Source organism: Dermacentor albipictus, chromosome 2 (genome assembly GCF_038994185.2).
Source record: "Dermacentor albipictus isolate Rhodes 1998 colony chromosome 2, USDA_Dalb.pri_finalv2, whole genome shotgun sequence".
Taxonomy (NCBI): domain Eukaryota; kingdom Metazoa; phylum Arthropoda; class Arachnida; order Ixodida; family Ixodidae; genus Dermacentor; species Dermacentor albipictus.
The window spans coordinates 107,146,804-107,158,235 of NC_091822.1; the positions used below are offsets into that span (position 1 = coordinate 107,146,804).

Genomic DNA, 11,432 nt, shown 5'->3' on the forward strand with positions numbered 1-11,432 from the left:
CGCTGCCTGTGGAGGCAGATGCACCACTAATCACTTTCCCGATCACACCGTTGTGGCCTTAATCCTTGCAACCAGCCGTTGCTTCTTTTGAAGTCATTGTGGCTCGGCTAGATGCAAAATCCTTAGCTTCTTGTTTCAAGATCGCATCGCTTATGGGCATGTTTCGCACCCATGCATCCAGAATCCAAGTAAACATAGCCTTGCACACGTAGCTGTTCATCAGCATCTTCAACTTTCTTTCTTTTTCTTGGAACTTGTGCTTGACTCCACTGCACTGTGGGCACTTTCTTGCAAACTCAAAATTGTCAGTAGGAAGCTGGCTGGGATGTTGAACCTAGTATCGACATCCTTCCTTTTCTGACCCCCGGAAATTGCATTCACAATAGACGGTTTGTGATCAAGAGACTAAACTTTACACTTTCTGACTGCGGAACTCATCTTCAAAGCAAACCAACGCCGTCGATACACGTGGCTACAGAGCAGCCAGAATATTGTGGGTACTCGCATCGCCACACCTGTCGTGTTAACCAAAGCACCAGCCTAAACAGGCAGCTACTGGTGCCACCTGTTGTTACAATGCATGTGCAAAAGCTTCATAGGCCCCTCCGCTTGCCACAGAGTGGCGCTAGCAGAGCTATCAACTTCTTATAAATTTTTTTGTCAATACTGTCAGTTCCATCAAGGACTGTAACACGAAGGGCATCTTCGTAGGATAATCAATGCGTACAGGCAGTATGCTCACTGTAAAATAAGACACATAATATGTACACAATGTAAAACCTGAAACAAGCCACATAAGTATCAACAGGGTCCTTCAGTACATTCATCTGGTCATGAAACTTCCCTAAAAGTTTCATACAGGGACATACTGGTGTAAGTGGAAGTGCTGCACCAGATGGCCGGGCTGCAGGATCATGCTAATCTTTCACTAGGAAAGGTGCTTCTCCCACGTTTATTTCAGCATGTTTGTAGAGTGAACATGCTATGGGAATTCTTGGAAAAAGTAATTTAAGGTGCACCGCATTTGTGTAAATTATACATGGAATCATATAATGATTGACATCGTCCCCCTCCCCCCTAGTAGCCTTCCTTGCACAAACCGTTTCGTGCGGCTGGCTCTATTTGCACTTTGTCGAGTTAGGTAGTTTCATAAGTCATTTATATTTTATTAGCTAGTTCCTTCTGTTAGTTAGTTAGTTGATCAGCTAGTAAGTTAATTATATTTGTTTAGTTAATTTAGTTAGGATATTAGTAAATAACTTTATTTCAGCTATATAACTTAATCAGTTGGTTAGCTTTGTTAGTATGATTAGTTTTGCTGGTTACCTTATATATTTGGTTAGTTTAGCTGGTGTGTTACTTATTGTTATGTAATTAGATTGTTGGTTGAGTTGGTTTTGTTACTTTAGTTTGTTACGTTACTTATTATTGAGTTTAGTTAGTTAATGTAGTTAGATTTGTAAGTTAGGTTAGTTATTACGTTGATATTGATAATTAGTTTAGTATTACCTATTTGATGGTTAGTTAATTGGTTAGCTTCGTTACTTTTTATTAGTTGGTAATTAGCTTAATAATTTGTTTAGTAAAATTTGGTAATAATTTAGTAATAGTTTGTGTGCAATTCGAATTATAAATTAAGCTGCTGTTGCAAATGCAGTTGAACCTGGAAATGAAACAAGGCATTGTAGTTGTTTCAAAATTGTTCACGTTGAAGTCTCTCAACACTACAGAAGTAGGGTGGGGATTTGCACATTGCGTCGACGATATTCACACACGGATACAGGCAGACGATCCTTGCGCAATAGACAGTGTATGCACAGAATGCCTGTGGCGTCCATTCGACGTCTGCTCCAGTCCACCTTGTACTTGCACGGAGCGTCCACACCCCAAAGCTCTCCCATAGCGTTATGCGGAAGTTTCGGGGCCAGGTGAAAAGTATCGAAGGGCCTTGGTATAAGGTCAACAGCTTGTGTTGCAAAGGGCAAGAACAGTCAGAAAAAGAAAAAAAAATATAGATGCTGAGTACAAACACTATCAGTTCAATAAAGTAGACTTCCCTTAACACGACTCCGGTTAATCCGATCTTGATAGAAGGTCCCGGCAGGTGCCCATACATTTCTATGGGCTCAAACGTCAGTTATTTTGATCTCAAAATTTTTCAATCTCTTATGTTGTGTTGGCCTAGTTTTGGATATATCTAAGTATTCTAAAGTGCCAATATTTAATTGATTAGATGAAAGTTGATACAGAATTTTGAGGCATGCTGGCTGGGCTCTATTCTGCATGGTAAGAATTTCGGCCTGGGGCAGTAATTTCTTGGGTGAATCTGTTGATCTGTATTCATTGTATATGCACCTCAGTGCTTTTCTCTGTGCACCCTCATCACCACAGCACACTATGCTTGCTGCAAGCGCATGGGTTTCTGTTGCAGGTGGCCGCTTGCTTTATTAATTACAAAACGTGCACTCTGTTCATCCGAATTTTTAGTAACAGTACAGCTTAATTTAATTAATGATCTGGGTTGCAAATTTGTCACATCGAGATCAATCGCCACAATGCCTTCATTACATGGAGGTCACATATATGGGGGCTTCTATGGGGGTAGCGTTGTGGAATGAATACAAATAGTCAAATCCAGGAATTCGTTACATAGAGGTTCCTTACATCCAGGTTGAAATGCAGTTCTTTGTGAGGTGGGAGACATATAAGTACAAGGAGGTGCATAATTTGTTTAAGATGTTTGAAAAAAAGATATTGTGCTTACTGCTGCATGTTCTGGCTCATAAATCGCACAAAGATCGCATTCTGAAGTCTGTGTCATTCAGTGTAAAGCTTGGTACAGTTAATTGCCTGGCTTTGAAGAAAAAAAAATGCGAAGTTGCTTTCATTTATGGGGATGCTCACTGCTGCCGAGACGAGGCTAGCATAAGCTTGTGCTGCCTCCTTCCGGCAGCTGCAGAAAGCAGTCATTCTGGGCAGGTTGCCGCGTGTTCCAGAGGAGCAGGTATTTTCTGAGCGGGCATTTTCCGCAACATTTTTTTTTCTGCTTCTTGTAATTCGACTCACCAGATAATTCGATCATATTTCGTCGGTTTCATCAGGATCAAATTAATGGAAGTTGGCTGTATTAGGTTCATGGCATTCTTGTGCTAGGACATTTGCGGTATGCTTGCATGCTTGCCAGCTAACTGGACCAGCATTCCATAGAAGCATCTGTGTAGTTCTTTTCATAGGCCACCATCACGTCTTCGTACATTTCAGTGTGTATTTGTATAGGCGTCACTGCATATGCAGTGGAATCATTGGCAGTCTAGTCCCTGCACTTTTCAAAAAGGTGGAAGTCTTTTTGCACCACAGCATGGCAACATTTTGCCATGTGGCAACCCAGGCAAAAATAAAAAACAGGTAAAAGGGAGAAAATTAGTCTCCATGTGACAAAATATTAGCATGATACCAATACATTTGGTGCTATGGAGACTGTAGGGGATTGATCACAACTGTGTCTTAGCCATTAGTATGTTTTAAGTGGGTACATATTAACGAGGTTTTGTGATAGTCTTGTTTGCTCTAATGATGTCATTGGTATTTAGGCACTTTCTCAGCTTTAGTCTTACGTGTGGCATTTCACTGCTGAGCTTGAGATCACACGTTCATCCCCAGCCGTGGTGGCCACATTTTTATGGGGGCGGAATGCAAATACGCTTGTGTATTTGGATGTGTATGCAGGTTTAAAAACTCCAGGGGGTCAAAATTGATCCGAAGTCCCCCACTACAGCATCATGGTTCATAATCGAATTGTCATTTCATTATTAGTTCATAAATTTAGTTTTAATTCATTTTTATGACATTAGGCTAGAATTGCTAAATGGTAAATATTCTTAGATTGATAACAATGAATGCTTGCATTCTTTTGCCACTGCGGCAGAGGTTAGTTTTGTCTTCGTAAGAATATGTGAAAGGCAGTGCAAACAAATTTTTATAGTACAGCTACACCAGAATGGAAGGCAAGTAGCAGAGCTTGTGGCTTTTGTCGCATGACATGCTATTAACCGTAGCTGCAACAAAACACTGTGCACCTTGCAGCTGTTCCTGTCTCATGTTTTTGACCATCGGCTCGACTTAATCAGCATCTAGTAAGCATGCCAGCTTCTGGTTTTCTACAACACTCTTCGCTTAGGTGGAGACATAAGCTTATCTCTGAAAAGATTCATGCAGATCCAACACACATATTGGAATCTGTGTTAAGTGACGCTGTCGTGAAGCAGTTAATTGTTATATGCAACAGTTCATCTTCTGCCCAACATTTTGCTGCATAGCGACTGTGTGCCTGCCAAGCAATATGCGAAGGTGCAGAGACAAAGTCTTTGACTGCACCAGCTGGAGTGGGTGGTCCGTCAGTGGTGCGCGACATCGAGAATGAGGGGCTCCACAGCTTATGTGACATGCGGCACTGCACAGGACTCTGTGCCGGATATACAGAATATTTGAACAATCAAATAGTTGATATTTGATTCGAGAATAGAATTATTTAGGCGTTCACTATTTATTTTATTTGGCGGCGTTCGAGTGTCTGCGTACCTCTACCTTGTCATTGCCTGCTTGCTTTGGATGCAATGCTGTCTTGGCTTGTGGTGATTGGTCGAGTTAATGCAATTTATTTATTTAAAGATACAGGCCCCTAGAGGCATTGTGTAAGGGGGGAGAGTACACTCAAAGATTATAACATACAATAATTAGGATACATATGTGAACACATATACAAAAAATATAGTGTAAGAAATGCGCTAACATACAGTAATGTGGTGTTACAATTGTGCAATGGACAAACCAAATGCTTTTGAATGGGAGAACAATAGACTTCCACACAGTAAAATATAATCAATAGAATTACAAAGCGAGCGGACATATTTGTCTATAACAAAAGTGTTTAACAGATAGTAGCACATTAATAATGGGAAAGGCAAGAAAAAATCACACATTAGGTTATGTAGAGTTTGAAAAACGCATTGTTAGAAAAAGCCAGAAATTTTCTTGGTCACTGTCATAAGCGATGTTGTTAGGAATGTCGTTCCAAAGGTGAACGGCTCTTGGAAGAGCGGAGTAGTTAAATGAATTAGTCTGCCTGTATATGCGCATGAAATTGAACTGATTGTACAACTGTTGTGACATGTAATGAGGAGTTTCGAGAGGGAGAACTGATGCCGCTGTATTATGGACGTACTTATGGAATAATGATAGCGAGGCTATATCACAACGATCATGCAAGGGCTGTAGTGAGAGGTCGAGTTTAATTTGTGTTATGCTTTTGTTATAGTCATAAAAACGTGAGCTTCATGCAGCAATTCAACAGCAACGTGCTAAAATGTCAAATGCTTTTGAAAAGTGTAGAAAGCACAGCGAGTTTGTAGATCATCTTCCATTTTAGTATGCAAATCAGTTGTTAATTCTAATAATTGCATCTCACAACAGAAGTTTCTCCAAAATCCATGTTGAATTATTTTATTTACGCCAACCTTTCTTAATATAGTGCACTGTCTTAGTGGCAACATTGCTAAAATAAATGGCAGACAATTATGGTGCCTACTCATTTGCCCGTTGACACTGCCATCAATTCCAAGTGATACCTTCTTTTCCTGTGTAGCAGCACGCCACCAGAGTGTGATTCATTGAGTCAAAGTCCACTTGTTCAAAGTAACACTAAATTTACCCGTGTGACCACGTTATAACTCAGCCTGTCGTTCTTTCCTGTCTCTCTCGCAACACAACATGTAGTGGTTCACCAACATTTAAAATTCAAGTCATGTAAAGACCGCCACAGCTAACAGCTTCTCCCATCTCTTGTCTTGCAGTCCGTCAAGTGCTGTTTGTGATCATCTGGGCGTGCACGCTCGGCCGGCACCACTTCTGGCTGCTGCCCAACCTGACTGAGGATGTGGGCTTCGTCGAGTCCTTCTGGCCCATCTACCAGTATGAGTACAAGGGTCCTAGCAGCAAAGACAGCAAAGCAAAAGACAGCAAAGCCAAGAAGAAGAAACAGGACGACGATGACGGTGGTGACGCCACCGGCAAAGGGGACCAGTCGGCAAGCGAGGACTCTGAGGAGAAGCGGTCTTCAGATCACAACGGTGGGCAGGGAGACAGCAACGGCTTCGAGCTCGTCGACAGTCCTGTCGAAGATGAAGGCGGCAAGGAGAAGATGTCTTGATGTGGTGGAAGCCACCCTGCTGGCTGGGTGCGCTGGAATGGGGACGGAAGGGGGGACAGCGTCGACACGAAAGGTTCGCCATGACAGCAGGCTCGTATTGTCTGTGGACAATGAAAGGCTCCGCTCAGCTGCACTGACGCACACTTTACCGTAAATGCTTGTGTCCTTCTGGACCTTGTGTCCTTGAATTTTGATACCGGAAATTCGCTGAAAGAAGGAAAGCGAGCAGTTGTTCTTCTGTGGCATTACAGGCCTCCATGATCGTAACACTACAAGGTAGTTTTGCTAGCTCGTTTTTTCCTTTTCTTGTTTACAACTGCAGGCAGTTTGGGGGAAGGCAGTTATGTCGTGAAGGCACCTGTGAAGTTTCTAATGAAACAGAGTTGCTCTGGTTGGCATTGTAGGTGTCATTACGGAACATGGGTTTGCTAGTGCTTTCCACTCATGCTGCTAAATTTCCTTTTGTGGCAGCAAGTGCTTCAAAGATGAGCCATGCCCTGATCTGTAGCTATGCTACTGGTATCATTAAGTTGAACAGTATGCTAGTGTTAAACGTTTTACAGTTTTGTCATTGATAACCTGGTTTCGTGCACCCTTAGCGTATATTTTTGCTGGAAGCACCCTTTTACCAAACGTAAGTGCCACTGGTGACGCGCTCATGTCTGTGCCACTCGTCTCTTAACTCAAGAATTCTTCTGTGGTATTCAACGGCAGCACAATAATAAGCAGTGCCCGATTTGAGCATCAATTTTGTTAAGCCCCTTTTGACTTTTAATGCAGTGACCACAGTGGGCATTTCTTGCAAGCTTTTTGAAGAAACACCCCCTTCACTTTTTGTGTGCATTGTGAATATTTTGAGTAGCAGCTAGTGAAACTTCCTCTGAGTGACGTGGGTGTCAAAATGTTGAGGGGAAAAGCCTATCCAGTGCATGTTGGATGTTTTAAGGCCATACAAAACTAGCATTCCGGTCCTCTTGTGCTGGCATGTGCGGTATGGAAGATGTGGCGATAAAGGTGGCTTTCGTGGTGGTTGCACTGGCCTCCGTTTTCTTTCCTGGTATGAGCTTTAACACCATTTTTGGTTTCCCCACCCAACCTTTGTACATCTCCTTTTTTTCTTCTTTTTGTATTGTGCGCCCTTGTGGTGGAAAGCAGCATTTTGTAGGGGTTTATTTCAAGTTGCCGATGTTTGCCCTGTATGACAATCTACGATGGCTTGGTCACTAAGAACAAAGTCACAAAACCTTTTCTTCCTGTCAGGGCAACAAAAAAGCACATTTGAAGCACTGCAATGTTCCTTACATTTAGATATTTTGTGGTATTACTCATTTAAAACATAGCTACTGTCACTAGACTATAGCTCCAAATAACGTTTTTTTCCAATTTTCATTTTTTTATTTTGGGCCTTAATGTAAATGCAAGTGTACCTTGTAAGCTGGTTTGTTTATTATCAAAAACCAGATGAAGTAGGTTCAGTGAATGTGAGCAGTCATTTCATTTTCTGCCTGTTATCGTGAGGTCATGTCGAGAAATACAGTCCCTAAGTCATTAAACATTTGTCACATCTGCCTCTGTGCTTGCATAGTGGCTGGTGGTGACATCCAGCTCTTACATTGTTCTTGCACCAGCTTCTGTCAGCTGTGGTTGCAGAGGAACTTTCAGGTGAAATGTGAAAGAACCTGGAGTAGACATTTCGAGTTTTGTGCTGGTTGAACAAGAACTGGGGGCGCAGCTTAGAGATTTGCTTTTACCTCACATCTCTGAAATTTCTGCGTGCATGAAAACATTCTGAACATTCTGAACAAAAGCGATTTCTCTGTTTTCTCACTTCTAATCTGGGACCTTAACAGCATTGTACACCTGACCTTTTGGACAGTATACAGAGCTCGAACGCTACTGCTTTTAATCAGTAGTGTTCATGCGAAACAATGCTACAGAGGGACAAACTGCTTTTTTCCTAATTACTTGTGCTGTAATCCTTTTCTCTGTTTTGCTCGTTGGCTGCAGGTCTGCATTTGTCTGTCTGGACTTGGGCAGGTGGTTGCTGTTCCTTTGTATTGCACATAAGTTATCTTCTTTCTTTTTTTTTAATGTTACCTCGCTGATGCATGCTAATTTAGCCCCTGTATTCCGGCAGCTTGCAGGCATAAATGACGGCACATATTTACAGCTAATACAAGCTCTTTTGTGATCTGTTTTGTGTGCAAGCGTTGACACCCTCTCCACTATGGTGCTAGGCTTTGTACCTATTCAACATTGGTTACTGAAATACAGTTGTCATTGCTTTTTCGACCTCTACTCTTATTATCATTAGAAAAAGCATTGAGAAGAATATTTGTAAGAACAGGCATTTCAATTTTGTCCTACGGTGCATGTTTCAAGCTTTAAGCAGAACCGTACACGCACTACGTACCGGAGCCAGTCTTTTCACTGCCCCACTACTGCCAACTTGCAATTTCTTGTGGCTCTTGCATGCTTGTGTTTGAGTCGCCTTGTTGCACATCAGCAAATTCATTCTTCAATGTCCTTTAAAAATTTTTAATGTTGTATTACAAAGGGTTTCCAGGAGGTGCAATGCGTACTGTCATAGGCTGGATTGGGCTACTTTTTGTGTTCTGCAGTGGATCTGTTGTGCAACTTAGACTTCATTGATTGTGGTGTAGTCATTTTCTGTGCAGTGGATGTTATATAATACCTTTTAGCAAGTATGTTTCTGAAATTATGTATGTGCGTGTTGAGTAGAATCTTGTTTGGTTACGTTATCATTCTGCGTCACCACACTTGGACACTAACACAATTAAAAGGAGTTAAAGAACTAATCACAGTCACTGGCCGCAGCCTGGCTCTTGTAACCATGACTATAGATATTCCAATAGCATTGTCTATTTTCTGGAAAAAATTTATCTTGCCACTCATTTGAAGTGGACTAGAATTACCTTGGCATTTGCTGAGCCTTTTCTTTTTCCATCCATAGCATCTATTATCATTTGAACTTGTTGGTGTCTTCGATATGCTGGTGATATATGTAGCACAAATTGATGCACCCAGTATTTTAACATCTCTTTTTCAGCCACTAAGTGTTTACAAAGCCAGAGAAAGAGGCCAGCCTCTTGCGCAATGTGTGTAGGCTGGTGGTGTGTTCCCCAAGAAAAAAAAAATGGCGCAGAACGTCCTGTATTTTTATTTCACTCCCTGGGCATTCTCTTTACACATTCACCATGGCAAGCCACTTTCTAAGCCTCGGAGCACTGGCATTAAGGAGCAAAGATGTGTCGAGCGTAAAGTATTCTTCAATAAAATGTGTACATATACATGTTCAGAGTGGCAGTGTTTCTTCATGAAATGTAAGGATTCACATTTTTTTTTTGCTGTACCTCGCAAATGCGATGGCTTTAACAGCTAAAGGATCTATCAAGGCACCCTACATGCCATTTGATGGTATTACACAGCCTCATCATGTTGTTGATGTTTGTCAACAAAAATAGCTATTCATTGCACTCCTTATGATAGTTGCCAAGTGATGGATGCTGTGAGATTGTGCTGTCACATTTCTCCTTTTATTCTTTATAGAGTGCACCTCTTTATGGCCTGTTCCTGTGGCGAGCAGTGGTGGCAGCGTAACCGACCGAACGAGCACAAACGCGTTAGGTAAAAGAGCAAATGTGGAGCTGCAGATGAAAAACACGAGCTACGAACGACGGAGACCAATGAGAGCAGCTCCTTCATTGACGTGCGCATGAGAAACTGGTTTAATGCGGACCTGCCCAACTGCGCGATGTGTACACGTATAGGGTCTCAGCTGGACCGCTCGTTTCGTACGATCGTCTGCTCACATCCGCTCTCGCCGATGCTTGTTTCGGTTGCCATGGTTTGCAATTATTTTGAAATTTGATTGTATGCGCGACGTGAATGGTGTAGTACTTTCTTGAAGCCAAGCGGCGAGTCATATATGGAAGCCGACCTGCAGATCAAATTTTCGACGGTCGCCAACTCTGCTACGTGTCACTCAAACTCTTTGCCTCAATATAACGCAAAATGACAACGCTATAAAGCTGCGTTCAAATTTCACATTAGGGAGTATCGTAATCATCTGCAATTTCTTTTCTTGTTCGGTATAAAAAAAAATATATTTGTGAATGTTTTGCCACGCATTCACTGGTATTTCACACGCAAAATTTTGTACACACATCGCTGTATATACCTACACTATCTGCAATTGTACCTTCTAGGGGAAAAAGATTCATTGCACTTGACCTCTGCTATGAACCATGACGCTATGACTAGTTGTTATACTCCAGTACACTATAGTAGCTGCCATTGAAAAAATTGTATTTGAATGTGTCACGAAACTGGTGGTGGCACCTCATCAAATGCACCAGTTATTTCAACAAAGCATTCATTTGCAAAGATAAAGTGGTCAGAAAGGGGTGAGACAAAGCTTGGCTGACCGTATGGCAGTTGAAGGACTAGCAACATGGCAGAAATACCAACCGCAGCAGCTAGTGCCCTGTTTGGCTCCCTACGGGAGCCATGTACAGATGCAGTATGATCAGCAGCGCTGTTATGTCATCACGTGACACTCCTTTAACAGTGCCTTGGAACATCACCTCCGAAATTGCCACGCCGCCACATTTTGGAGATTATGGTTAGAAACGTGTTGCATCGATCACTGTGTTTTGCAAAAGTTCTGGAAAGCACTATGCAAATGGCTGTAGTTTCCGACGTCGACCTACAGATAGGCAGAGAACGTGGTTATAATTATAGCTATCCCAATATGGCACAGCGCTACGGTCCACACGGGCACGCGCAGAGCAGCGTTTCGGTACTCTGAACTGTAAGGACCAAGCTGCATGTATGCTTGCCGGCGCGTGAAAGCTCGCAGCCACGTGCCTTGCGTTTTCCACATCTCATGAGGAGTGACGGTTTGAACCTACAAGACGCATGCCAGCGTGCACCTATGGGGCTCACTTGTTTTAATGTGAGAACGCTACGGGCCCCGTGCCGACCATCGTTTCAGCAAACGTAACACCAAACCACGCATACCAAACTACGCAGGCTCTCCATGTAGCACAAAGAAGTTACTGAACTAATTGAATTTCTAAAAAAGAAATACATCACAAAAATCGTAAAGTACGACTTACGCGCAACCTATAGACATAATAGCATTGATTTGTATTTTGAATATGTGAGAAAACAATTCTGTTCTGTGCAAACTCAAAACACAAAC

General features: G+C 42.2%; 1 protein-coding gene across 1 annotated transcript in view; it reads left to right on the forward strand.

Annotated features, from left to right (window-relative positions):
- Trp1 (translocation protein 1) overlaps positions 1-9,524 on the forward strand; it is a 50,950-nt gene extending 41,426 nt beyond the window's left edge. The window contains exon 8 of the mRNA XM_065447825.1: positions 5,850-9,524. Coding sequence (XP_065303897.1) covers positions 5,850-6,205 — 356 coding nt within the window. The 3' untranslated portion in view covers positions 6,206-9,524. The remainder of the gene's footprint in view (positions 1-5,849) is intronic.
- The last annotated feature ends 1,908 nt before the right edge of the window (positions 9,525-11,432 follow it).